We start from the raw sequence: 14,069 nt of genomic DNA on the forward strand, positions 1-14,069 counted from the left end.
ACCCTAAGACTGCTCCATAACAGCTGTGGTACAGTCTAGGTAAACTGATTTTTCTGCACCTCTTCCAGGATTCAACGCTGCAACTGGCTAGTGAGGGATCACTGATACAGAAGCAATACATTAAGAAAAAACTTATAACTACCACTATGGCAACTATCTTATCTACTATTGCAAAGCTGAACATCACCATTGGTTAATTATAAACCAAACCCAACCCACTGCCGTTGAATCAATTCCGACTCATTTTGACCCTGTGGGACAGAGTAGAACTGCTCCACAGGGTTTCCAAGGCTGTAAATCTTTCAATGAACAGACTGCCTCATCTTTCTCCCTCGGTGAGACTGGTGGGTTCAAAAAGCCAATCTTTTTGTTAGCAGCTGAATGTCTTAGCCACTGCACCACCAGTGCTCTTTTGGTTAATTATAGACAGGGGGAAAAAACAAAAACAACTGGTGATTCAAAAGTGGGACAGAAAATAATTAGAAAGCAGCACAAAAATAGTCAACATGTATTACCAAGTAAGCCTTTTCCAAATGATCACCCCTCTCTCTTCCAAAGAGTAATCAAAGCCAATGAAAAAACTGCTCCCTCTGACAAGTGGTTTTTCGTGTTTAACGATACATAAAGAGAGAAAACAGCCAGGAAGCCCTTTAACCAACTCCAAATCAGAGTCTTCATACAAGAGGCTCAGAAGTGGTTAGGGGTCACATCAACTACTGTACATACATATTTTGCCATGCCACCTGCCAGCAAAATGTTATCAAAGGTTAAACACCCTCCACTCATGCACTTGATCCCATCTCCCCCACTTGCTTTACTCAAAGATATGGACACTGGTACTTTTCCTCACTCTATACTACATAAGTTTTTTTGCTTGCCATTAATTCATTACCACTGACAACAAAATATCCTGCCAATCTACTAACTTTTTAAAAATATTCTATTGCCCCATTTCCACAACCCCACTGCTTAACACCCCATCATCATGGCCACTGTCCCGTAGAGTTATCATTTTTCACTTCTTAGTTCCTCTTAAACCCTCTCCAATCAGGATTTCTCCATCAATCTGCTGAAATGTTCTTTGTCAAGGTCACCAGTGGACTCCACTCTGCTAAATGCCAATTCTTGGTCCATATCTTATTTGATATATCAAGGTATTTTAGTTGGTATCTTTTTCTTCCTTGGTATATTTTCTTCATTTGGCTTTCAGGACACCCAATTCTTATTCTTCCTCATACCTCACTGATTGCTTCTTCTCAGTTTCTCTTTGTTAGTTCTTCCCAAATTTGGCATGTCCCAGGACTCTGTCCTTGGTCCACTTCTCTGTCTACACTCACTCCCTTCTTGAGTTCGTCCAGTTAATGATTTTAAATAAGAGCTAAACGCCAATGACTCCCCAAATTTTCTCTCTAGCCCAGATCATTCTCTTGAATTCCAAGCTTGTATATCACATTGTCTTTCCGACAACTGAAATTAATATATCCAAAATAGAAGTTCCAATCTTCCCCTTCAAAATTTGTTCTATCTATGGTCTTCCCTAGGAGCTCTGGTGGCATAGTGCCTAGGGCATTTGACTGCTAACCAGAAGGCCGGAGGTTCAAACCCACCAGCCACTCCTCTGAAGGAATGTTGGGCGACCTACTTCCATAGTGATACTGCCTCGGTCGCTATGAGTTGGGTCCAACTCCACCACACATAACAACAACAACAACATGGCCTTCCCATATCAGTAAGTGACATCTCCATTCTTTCATTTCCTCAAGCCCAAAATCTTGACATCAGGTCCTCTTTCTCACATTTCCACATCTAACCCATCAGAATATTCCCTTGGCTCTGATTTGGACTTTTTTTTAAAACCACATTTATTTTTATTATGTTTTCTGTTTTGTTTTTCCTTATATAGGTTTCTTTTCCAGTCTTGAGAACTAATAAAGTGTGTCCTGCTGGGCTGTGAACTTGCTTGGTACTCATGACCCCTTCTTTCCCTCTAATTTCTATTTGCAATGAAAATGTCAACCTTGTGCCTATTCCACCACTGTACTTCGGCAACAGATAATCTGTATTCCTAGTTTTCACAGGTTCACAGATAAAAAGGGAGTTTTGCTCCAGGATTAACACACCCAGAGTCATCATATTTTATTTAAATGATTCAGAAGAAGTTTGGGGAATACTTTAATCAGTTTATACTTCTTATCACACCTTTTGTATGTGTCCAATGAGGGATGGTGATTTTCAAAAATCTGTTCAAAATAACCCCAAGAGATCACTCTTAAGTAACTTAAATATAAAACTTTAGTGGTAAGAAAGCACCGTGCTATAGTTTTTGTTGTTGTTATGTGCCATCTAGCCAGACCCAACTGATAGTGACCCCTCCTTGGGTTTCCGAGGTGGTATCATTACAGAAGTAGATTGCCCCATCTTCCTTCTGAGGAGTGACTGGTGGGTTTGAATCACCAGACTTCTGGTTAACAAAGTGCCTTAGGCACTACGCTACCAGAGTCCCTTGATAGTGTCTTAGATTTCATAAATAAGGTTTCTATAACCAGACCACTATTCACATCTCTACTGGTGTGAGTCACTTGAGTTTCTGCCAAGTTGTTGTTCAGCAGCTTGCCATGTTGTCTGCCGGCCTCTGGACTCGTAATGGACTTGAATCAATGGCCTGCCATATGGTTTGGTAATATCAGGACTGTGCCTTTTTACTTGTTGACCTTGGGTTTGTCAGCCTCAGCAGCTAGCAGCTGCCTGAAAGAAGAAAGCCTCCAGTTTCAGTGGGCCGGGAGCAAGAGGCAGAGCTGAAGCCTAAGGTCGAGGGGCTTTCCACCTAGTCCCTAGAGCCTGGCACTTAGAACTTCTAGTCTCCAAAATTATAAGAGAATAAAGCCATCCCATTTGTAGTGTATGTCTGCTAGAGCAGCACAAGAGGTAACCAAAACAACAACTAAAACTCTGCAGTGTCTTTGCATTTCACTCACAGTAAATGCCCAAATCCAATGGCCTACAAAGTCTTGATGCTATAGCACCACCCTCTCACTCCTTGCCTTCAGTCATTCCTGTATCTCTGGCTCAGCCACAACTCTCCACCTCACTCATTTCTCTTTAACCACATTTCACACTATTCTTCCAACAAGCCACTATATTCCTGCCCCAGGACCTTTGCTGTAATTGTTCCCTCTGCCTGGATCATTCCTCCTCTACTTATGGCTAATTTCCTCACTCCTTCAAAAACCTCTGCTCAGTCTCACCTTGAACAAAGATGAACAACATATATAACTCTATGTCTTGCCTTTGATACTCTTGTGCTCTATTTTTTTCTTTCTTTCCATAGTACTTAAAATCTTTTGAAATACGTTATAATTTGTTATTTTGTAATGTATTTTTTATTGTCTTGTTATCTCCCCAGTTTGATTGTTATACACTCGAAAAGAACAGAGATCTCTATTTGTTTAGTGCAATGATGTGTCCTAAGCACAGAACCTGCCACACAGCAGGCCCTCAATATGCTGAATGAATAAAACTGTTGCACAGACCCTAGTTGAAAAGGTCAATGACACCAAATAAACACTGGATGAATGTATAGTGACATTAAAAATTATATTATACTAATGATTTGTTTTAAAATGCATTTTATTGAAATATAATTTATGTACAGTGAAATACACAAAATTAAACTGACATAGGTCAATGCATTTTTTTTTTTGCAGTGTTCCATTCCCTCCCCTCCCACCCTTGGCAACCAACCAAGAAACTTTTCCTCCATATATAAACCTTTCCTTGACCTCCACAGCAACGAACTAATACTATATTTGTCCTCCGATTGACTTATTTCACTCAGCATAATGTCCTCTATATTATGCAGTGTTTTGCAGACTCTGAATTACTCTTTAGTGCTGCACAGCATTAATTATCAGCAAACACAAATTTGTTGCTCTCATTTTTGTTATGTGCTTTTCTGTGGTGTCAATTTCTTTGTTCTATATAATTTTCTATGCTGAGCTCGTTTTGTTTATGAATAGTGTTATCACTTCCTTCATTGCTATTGTTTTAGTATTTGCTAAGTATTTGTGCTGGTCCTCTTTTTTATTTCGATGTGAAGGTTTATCATTTTTCTTTGAGGTTACCCTGTGATTTATAGTTTTCCTCCCAAGTTTAGAACAGTCTGTTCTATCTTGTAGTTGTCTTGACTTCCCTACCATCATCTAGAAGTTCTGTAACTACAGTTTTTCCCCTCTTTTTGGTTTGTAGTTGTCTTCATTTGTCAATTGATGTCTCTGGTTCCCTGTTTACAATCTTGTAGGCTTCTTTACTTTAGATACTTCCATAGCTGGGTTGTTTTCTGGGTTATGTCACCATGTGTGCTAATGGTTACTTGTTTTTTGCTGTTGTTACTTCTCTGTCCAAAGGACTCCCTTTAGAATCTTTTGTAAGACTGGTCTGCTTTTAACAAATTCCCTTAATTTCTGCTTATCTGGAAATGTCCTAATTTCACCATCATATTAGAGGGACAATTTTGTTGAGTATATAATTCTTGGTTGGAAATTTTTCTCTTTCAGGATTGTATATATACCATCCCACTGTCTTCTCACCTGCATGGTTTCTGCTGAGAAATCCGAGCTTAGTCTTATTGGTTGCCCCTTGTAGGTAACTTTTTGTTATTCCCGTGCTACTTTCGTGATTCTTTACCTTTGGTTTTGATGAGTTTGATGATATGTCTTGGTGATTTTCTTTTGGGGTCTTTCCTGTTTGGGCTCGTTGGATTTCTTGAATGGATATATTCTCATCTTTTATCGTACCAGGAAAATTCTCTTCCAACAAATCTTGGACAATTTTCTCTGTAGTTTTATTTGTCTCTTCCTGTTCTGGAATTCTGATTACATGTAGGTTATTCCTTTTGATGGTATCCCACATGAACCTTAGGCTTTCTTCATTTTGTTTTGATCTTTTTTCTGACTGATCTCTTGCCAAAGAAGTAGTGAGGTATCTGCCTTCACTCTCACTAATTCTGTCTTCCAATGATTCAATTCTACTCCTTTGCCTATTCAGTGTCTTATCTATTTCTGAAAATTTATTATTAATCTTCTGGATTTCTGTGTGTAGATTTTGTATCATTTCTAATTTTTCCTTTGTCATTTTGTTCTTGTATTGTCTTTTGAAATCGTTCTAGGGTTTCTCTGTGTTTTCCTTGATCTGTCTCTCAATTCGTTGAAGATACCTAATTATAATTCTTTTGAATTCCTTATCAGGGAGTTCCAATGCTGCCTCTTCCTCACACATGTGTTCTGGGTGTGTATCCTGGTCCCTTTTTTCTCCTGCTTTATCTTGCTTCTTTGTGTGGACTGTGATGCTCTGTTGTCTCCAAAGCATTGTGATGTTTTTGTGTTTATATTTAATTGGTGATTTTATGTTGGAGTGACTTGCCCACAGTTTTCATTTTGTTTTGTTTGTATGTTATCTACATAAGCAGGGTACTGTGTTGTGCTCCTTTATGCACTAGTTGACAGCACTTATATACTCACCACCTGTCTCCTTTCCTGTTGTCAGCCTCTCATATGTCCCTGCCATCCTTGGCAAACAGAGCCTATTCTTAGGTCCCTGGAATCTTAGTGAGAATGCTAGCACTTTAAAATTCAAAATGGCTGCCACTTGTAAAGATTCAAGATGGCTGTGCCCTCAGTTATTTTAAATACCCAAAATGGAATCTGAATGAGAATGCTGTCACTTTAAAATCCAAAATGGCCACGACTTGTAAAGATTCAAAATGGCTGCACCCTCCGTCCCTTTAAATATTCAAAACGGCTGCCACTTGTAAACAATCAAAATAGCTACACCCTCTGGACAGCATAAAGTCCATAGCTCAGGCTGTCTCCCTCCTTGCTGTTTCCCTTCCTAGTTACAGGCCACCAGTGCAGCCGTTGTCCCTGAAGCCCTTGGTGACCAGGGCCAATCTTCAGGTCAATTCTCAGGTCCAAAGACCACTTGCAAATATTCAGGCTGTTGGTCCCGTCAGAGTAGCTGACAGTCCATTGCTCCAACTATCTCTGTACTCATTGTTTTCTTTCAGGCTTTTCCAATAGTGGGTGCCTCATCCACTTCTGTGTACTTTCTCTCAAAGCTCAGGGCTCCTAGATTATCTTCTGTATCTCTGTCAGTTGGTTTCTCTTTTCTTTGTTGAGGAGGGTCTATGTGCCTTGTCTGCCTATTCCTCCATCTTACTGGAAGTCAGTAATGATTTCTTTTTAACAATAAAATACCCTTGTGTAATTGATTCCAGTGCAATTCAAAGTATAATTTCTGAAAGTTTATAACATTGGTGGCTAGAGAAAGGATCTGTATTCTATGTGAGACATTAGGCTTAATAAATACTAATGACATTATATTCTAAACTTTCTAAACATGCTGATGTTGTTAGGTGTCATCAAGTTGATCCTGTGCCATCCTCACTATCACTGCGATGCTTCACATCAGCAGATGAAGGCTCCAAAAGCTTTACTCCATCGACATCACTAAGGTTACCTTTACTTTGAGGAGGCAACTCTTCCCTAGTCGTATTCTGAGTGCCTTCCAACTCGAGGGGCTCATCTTCTGGCACTGTATCGGACAATGTTTCCCTGCTATTCATACAGTTTTAGTAGCCTATTTTTTCAGAAGAAGACCTGGCCGCATCCTTCTTCCTATTCTGTCTTAGTCTGGAACCTTTGCTAAAACCTGTCCACCATGATAACCCTGATGGTATTTGAAATACCACAACAGTATGACAAACTGACAGACAAGTGGTGGTTCTAAATATGCTTAGTATTAACTTCCTAATATTTCTTTTAATTAAAAGAGCTAAACTGCTTAAAAATAAATCATATCTTACCGGTAGGTCGGTGAAAGCAATACCTGAAAAAAAGAAAATTACACTTGAGTAATGGCAACTTCACTGGAATAAATCTAATGGCATCCCAAAGCAATGACCAAATAATCTCCTTTCAAATATTCAAATAATAAATAATCTCAATCTCCCAGTCTAAACAAACATAAAAACAAAACAAACAATAAACTACACCAACATCACTACCTCTGCATTCTTGACTGTCACCTACAAAATGAGGGCATTTCTGCTAAATTATCTTTACAGCATTTCATTCTATTGTACACGGGGTCACTATGAGTCAGAACCGACTCAACGGCATCTAACAACCACCGCCACCTTTATGGCCTCTTTCCACTTAAGATTCTCTATGTATCTACATTTGTGCTACATCAACAGAAAACAGAACCATCTGACTCTATTAAAATAATAGTTAAAAAGGCAAACTGAATATAAACTCTATTACGTTTTTAATTAAATAGATAAAAAACAGTGCTTTGTATTTAGTAAAGTCTTGTTTTGATGACTTAAAATACTGGTAAATGCATGTTGGCTTTCCAGAATGAAAGCAAAGCTGATGGGTTTTTTCCATGTAAAATATTCTGATAACTTTTATTTTATCAGAAGGCAAAGTGAATGTGGGACAAACAAATACAAAATTCTAAAAACTTCAGAAAACAAAAATGCATAAAGAAAACGTTTTAATAAAACATTATAATACAGATTTATACAGTCGTCAGTCTTTCGTAAAATAGCAGCCTAATCAATTATTTTTCTTAAACACATCTATTTTCTGCACTGAGTAGTCACACTGTTCAAATCTATATCCTGCTTTAGCAAAAATTCTCTTTTGTCAGTAATTACTGACATCCTCATTTTATCAAAAACTTTAATGACAAATACAAATTAAGCCACAGATTAAGATTTTTGAACAGTGCCAAATATATCACAACCTATACAAATTCAGATAACAAAAAAACTTTAACAGGTTGGTATAATTATTTAAATTTTACATAGAAAACAATTTTCTACATTTCTGATTTCCTGAGTTCAGTTTAGAAGCTTTTTCAAAGTGCTCAATTGATAAATATATTCAAGGAAACAAAGTCAAAATATTTAAAAATCAAGTTGACTATGGGGGCAATCTACTTCCCTAGTGATACCACCTCAGAAACCCAAGGAGGGGTTGCTATGAGTCAGGTCTGACTCAACAGCACATAACAACAACAACATGCACTGAAATATTTTTCCCTTAATTATTTTCTCAAATAAAAACATTTCATTTTCTCTTTATATGGTGAGTAAATATATATTTTGAAAACTGCATGAGACAGAAATTAAAGATGTTATCAGCTTTAGGAAGAAACTTTCTGCTCTGGGAGGCATAAGAAAATAGTAACTGAATGGTAGTTTATATCTCCTAGATGCCAGATCTAGACCAGAGGTCAGCTTTTTCTGTAAAGAGCCCAATATTTTAGTCTTTGCAGACTACAGAGTCTCTTTTCCAACTATTCAACTCTGCCATTGCAGTGGGAAAACAGCCATAGACAATACATAAAGGAATGAGTATATTGATATTCCAATTTAACTTTACTTGAGAAAAAAAACAGGCAGCAGGCTGGATTTGGCCCACGAGTCACAGTTTGCTGATCCTTACTCTAGAGGAATAATTTCTGCTCACTGATGTTTTCCTACTGTATCTCTAGTACCCAGCCCAGTATCCAGCAAACAATGATAATTGATAACATTTAGTGAGTGCTTACTATGTGCCAGGCAATGATCTAATAACCTGGCATTCATCATTTCAGTTTACTCTAACAACCTTACAAGATAGGCATGGTAGTAATCCTATTTCAAAACTGAAAAAATTGAGGCAAAGAAACGTTAAGTATCTTAAGGTCACACTGCCTAAGTTAGGATTAAGCGCAGGCAAGCCGGACTAAAGAACCCACCTTCTTAACTACTGTAATAAGACTTACATGTGTTCAATAAATATTTATTAAATTTGTAAGTAATAATGTCAAGTGTTTCAAATTTACTTAAATTCTGAATGATCCATCAGTAGGTACCGTTCTCTTAAGAAGAACCATTCTTAAATATAAAAAAATAGTTTTCTTATTCAAGATAAAAATTCAATTTAAATGTTGATGAAAATCAAGTAGGGAAAAAAAATGCATCACCTATGTTCACCTTATGTCCCAAAATAAAATTTTTTTTCTGAAAAGTTTGAAAAGCTACAAAGAAGACCAATTAGGGTTAAAAATATCTTCTCTGGAATCACTGAATAAAAGGTCATACCTATAAGCAGATTTCTCCTATTTAATTAAGATCTTAAACATCTTAAGCAGCCAAGCCAACTAAGACAAGCCCAGTTAACTGCTTTGACAAGTCAGAGCCAGGTATTAACAACAAAAAAACTAAAGGCTATATCCTTCTAGAAACCAACTGGCCACAGCAATCAAATCACAGACATACATATAATATTCTTGAAATTCGTAATGAAAATTCTTATACTGATGAAAATATAAGTACTTTTTCGTGGATTTGAGACAATCTTTAAGTCAGATAACAAAGCAAAATGATCAAACTTAATAATCAAGAGTAAATATTTTAAGCTCAATATAAATATTATACTATGAAAAAGACACATTTTATATAAGTAGTATACAGAGATACTAAAAAAAAAAGTATTATCAACGGGGATCCCTAGTGGCACAGTGGTTAAGTGTTCAGCTGCTAACCAAAAAGACAGAGGTTCAAACTCATCAGCCACTCCGTGGGAGAATGATGGGGAAGTCTGCTTCTGTAAAGATCTGCAATTTGGAAACACTACGGGACAGTTCTACTCTGTCCTATCGGGTCAATATGAATCAGAATTCAACTAGATGACTTTTTAGCATAGTGCCTAAAGCACTTGACTGCTAACCAGAAGACTGGAGGTTCAAATACACCAGCCACTCCTCAGGAGGAAGTTTGGGCAATCTACTTCCATAGTGATACTGCCTCGGAAACCCAAGGAGGGTCACTATAAGTCGAGTCCGACTTAACAGCACCTAACAACAGTATCACTAATGCAGCCAGAAATTTAGAATTTTCTCTATAATGACAGAACTTTTGTGTTACATTAAAGGAACATGTATTATATGTCTAAGCATACTATTTACAGTCTAATTTTTAAATATGATTTATAAGCAAACTGGAGTTTCTGCCTGCTGGGAGCTATTTAGTTCTAGTCTCCATTCACTTTACTCCATTAGAAATAATTTCCTGTTAATCAAGGATTTTTCAAATAGTAAGAGAAAATGTGACACCTTTCTTTAAAAAAAATGTATCAGTTTTACTATCCTTTATTTTTTATGAGGGAGCTGTGATGGCATAGTGCCCAAGGCATTTGACTGCTAACCAAAAGGATGGTGGTTCAAACCCAACAGCCACTCCTTGGAAGAAAGACTGGGCAATCTACTTCCGTAGTGATACTGCCTCGGAAACCCAAGGAGGGGTTGCTGTGAGTCGGATTCGGCTTGATGGCAGTGAGAGTGAATGAGTGATACTTTCTGAAATGAACAACAAAAAAACTTCTAAGAAAAGAGACTATTTACGACCACACACAATTTAAAATATGAAGTAAAGCTGGTATGTATTCAACATAAAAATCCTAATTTCCTATTACTCTTACAACTGATAAGTTTCCATTAATCAATGCATCTCTTACTAAGCCATCTACTTTTTATTCTTAGAAGTTTTGTGGTTACTATTTTTATTTCTGTTCCCCTTCACGGAACTTATAGTCACTATTCTTTTCCATTTTTTTTCTGCAGAGCTGCTCTTTTAATATGTCATTGACTTTTATCTGGTTAGTAGTATCAAGCTTTCCCTCTCTTTGTTATTTCTAAGAATTGTTAGCCCTTTTTTCTTAGCTTTTTACCTAGAGAACTGAGTCATACGGTAAAGTATTTTGTTTAAAGCAAATCTGAAAACTTGTAGCATTTCTATTACTAAAATAGCTGAGTCTGGGTATTACTTCTACAGTTATTCCTATACATGTGATACAAAGTGGCCTTTACACCAAAAAAAACCACCAAACCCACTGTCATGGGGCTGATTCTGATTCATAGCAATGGCCCCTGGGATTCTGAGGCAACAAATGTTAGCAGCCAAATGCCTTAGGCACTGTGCCACCAGAGCTCCTTAGAGTGGCCTTTACAGGATATATTTTCACCAGTTCCTCAATTTACACCTGGAAAGAAGAAAGAAACCATTTCCAGAGATATCTACATATACAGGTTAATTATATAATAAATAAAACTACAATGCTGTAAGTATACTAACCACATATCTGGTTATTTTACATGAAATATGTTATCTTAGTACCTAAACTATGTCCATTCTTGGTGTAGAAGCAGGTATTGTTGATAAGGTTAACACAACAGCCAATGACATCACCAGTAGTAAAAGTTGGTCCATAAGGTTGTCCCGTTCCAGAAGAACAAAATGAATGTCCATCATCCCCATGGTAACCATATGAATGTTTATCCCAACCTGAAAAAGAAAGTTCCAGTATATTTACAAAGAAAGGTAAGGTTCCTTTGCACTAGATTTATCACTAAGGTTATGACTACATAAGCCAGAACAGTACAATATACAGCACAAAGATAAAATTCCCAAATCTATGTTTAAATTCTCAAAAACTATACTAGATAGTTTTTTCAAACAACGAGATACCGTCTTGCCCTAGTACTAGTAGCAAAGTTCAATAAGACAGAAAATAACAAATGCTGGTGAGGATGTGGAAAGATTGGGACTCTCACATACTGCTGATGAGACTGTCAAATGATACCACCACTGTGGAAAGCAGTATGGGGATTCCTTAAAAAGTTGGTATTAGAAATACCATTTGACCCAGCCATTCCATTACTCTGGTAGCACAGTGCCTAAGGCACCTGACTGCTAACCAGAAGGCTGGTGGTTCAAACCCACTAGCCACTCCTTGAAAGGAAGATGGAGCAATCTACTTCTGTAGTGTGCCTCAGAAACCCAAGGAGGGACTGCGATGAGTCGAGTCTGACTCGACAGCAAATAACAACAACATCCTAAAGAAGTGAGAGCCAGGACAAGAACATATATGCACACCCATGTTCATCACAGCACTGTTTACAACAGCCAAAAGATGGAAGGTGCCCATCAACAGAAGAATTGATAACCAAACTATGGTACACACACACAATGGAATACTATACAACCCTAAAGAATTATGTAGAATCAGCAAAACACTGCACAACGTGGATGAATTTGGAGGACATTATGCTGAGTGAAGCAAGTCAATCCCAGAAGGACAAATGTTGTATTAGCTCATTATTGTCAAAAGTCAAGGAAAGGTTTATATATGGAAGGAAATTTTCTTTGCTGGTTACCAAGGATGGGAGGGGAGGGGAGGGAACACTCTTAAATAGGTAGAGACAAGTACTGATTTGGGTGAAGAGAAAGGCAATGTATCAAATGTGAGTGATCAACATGGTGGCATTAAAGAAGAGGAAGACAGAGAGAGTGCATGGGAGGTACAGACAACAGAGATGAACCCTTTTGCACATACAGTACTGCGTTGTCAGTGAAGGCAAACATCGATAAACTGGGGCATAGATGGGTGGACAGACTGAACTATTAGGTATGTCTATGCAGGGGGGAGCATGCCCAAGACCATGTATAGGGTTGGCAGACAATGTTTCTACAAGTATATCTATGTTCTGTAAGCATTCCCAGGTATATGGTAGAGCTGACAAGGGGCAAGGTTGTAGTCACTTCCTAGCCACAGCCAGCTACCCAGAGGGTGGGAGTAGTTGGACCTGTGGGCTCGGAACTATAGTCACAGGGGACATCAAGCTCAACTGGCATACTACACAAAATATTGTTCCATATCCTACTTTGGTGAGTAGTGACTGGGATCTTAAAAGCTTGCAAGCAGCCATCTAGATGTAACAAGGGTCTCCCCTTGTCCAGAGCAAAGAAGAATGAAGAAAACCAAAGACACATGGAAACAATTACTCCAAGCGACTGGTATAACATGCGATCCTCTGCCTATACAACTATGAGGCCAGAAGAACTAGAGAGTGCGCCTAGCTACTAATGCCAACCACTTGGAGGGGGATTCTTTGTAGGAGTTCCTGGATAGAGCAAAAAATGTGGAACAAAACTCAAAATCATAAAAAAAAAAAAAAAAAGGTTTGCTGGTCTGATAGAGCCCGATGGAACCACTGAGACTATGGGCTCCAGCTGCCCTTCAGGTCTGGAATTGAACCCAGTCCTGTGGCTTCCAGCCAAATAAAAGACAGGCATATGAGCTGATCATTTACATTAGGTAGATACACTCCTTGAAGAGATCAATCAGGGGAGAATGGAAAGGCTGTGTATGTACAGGGAGGCAGCTGGGGGTGGGGGCAGGAGTACATGAGAGGGAATGCCACAGGGAAGAGGTGACTATAGGGAGGAAGTGGGAGGGGAGCTGCTGCACTGTGAGAAATTGTAGTCAGTGTCATGAGACAAAGTATACATAAGCTGCTATATGGAAAGTGAAATTTGCTCTGCGAAGTTTCACCCAAATCACAATAAAAATTTAAAAAAAAAATTACTAGATAGTTTTTTCAATTAAAATACAGGTTACAAAACTAAAGAAAATAAAATCATCATACAGAGCATTAAAATGTAAATTAAACAGAAAGGACCCTTACCAGAAAAAAATACAAATGCAACACTTACTGTAGAACAAGTTTTCCATGTATATTCTTTTGCATATATACCAAAGAACTGTGTTTTGAATTGTGTAAGAATTAAACAAAAAACGCACATTTTAATGTAAAATAGAAGATTACATCCTATTCATCAATCATAGTAAGTTTTCAAGGCTGTGATCCAAATACAAAAGTCAAATAGTCTGTGGTCTTTCAACAGCATCAAACTATTAAGACATTTATTTGTAAACATAGGTGTTTTATCAGTTGTATCTAAGAAAAATTTTTAAGTAATAAAAACCTCATTCAAGCCCCATGTCAAGTAAATTTTAAGTAAAAAGGTATTCTGAAAGTGTGGCCAATTAACACATCTGATTACAATTAGACTGCCAATACATGGTCTGGTTTTTTAAAGGTACTTCATTTAGTTTTATGTTAGCTGTTCAGCTTTCTATTTCCAAAAATTTCATCAAGTACAAATTTCTAACATTTGC

At 37.7% G+C, this 14,069-nt stretch overlaps 1 protein-coding gene across 1 annotated transcript in view; it reads right to left on the reverse strand.

The window, feature by feature from the left end:
- Positions 1–14,069, reverse strand: part of RANBP9 (RAN binding protein 9) — a 176,772-nt gene that overhangs the window by 42,373 nt on the left and 120,330 nt on the right. Inside the window, exons 4-5 of the mRNA XM_007951859.2 lie at positions 11,225–11,392; positions 6,860–6,882 (exon numbers count right to left, since the gene is read on the reverse strand). Coding sequence (XP_007950050.1) covers positions 6,860–6,882; positions 11,225–11,392 — 191 coding nt within the window. The remainder of the gene's footprint in view (positions 1–6,859; positions 6,883–11,224; positions 11,393–14,069) is intronic.

The sequence above is a fragment of the Orycteropus afer genome, unplaced genomic scaffold (assembly GCF_000298275.1).
Source record: "Orycteropus afer afer isolate SDZICR_OR568_19922 unplaced genomic scaffold, OryAfe1.0 scaffold00012, whole genome shotgun sequence".
Lineage (NCBI taxonomy): Eukaryota > Metazoa > Chordata > Mammalia > Tubulidentata > Orycteropodidae > Orycteropus > Orycteropus afer.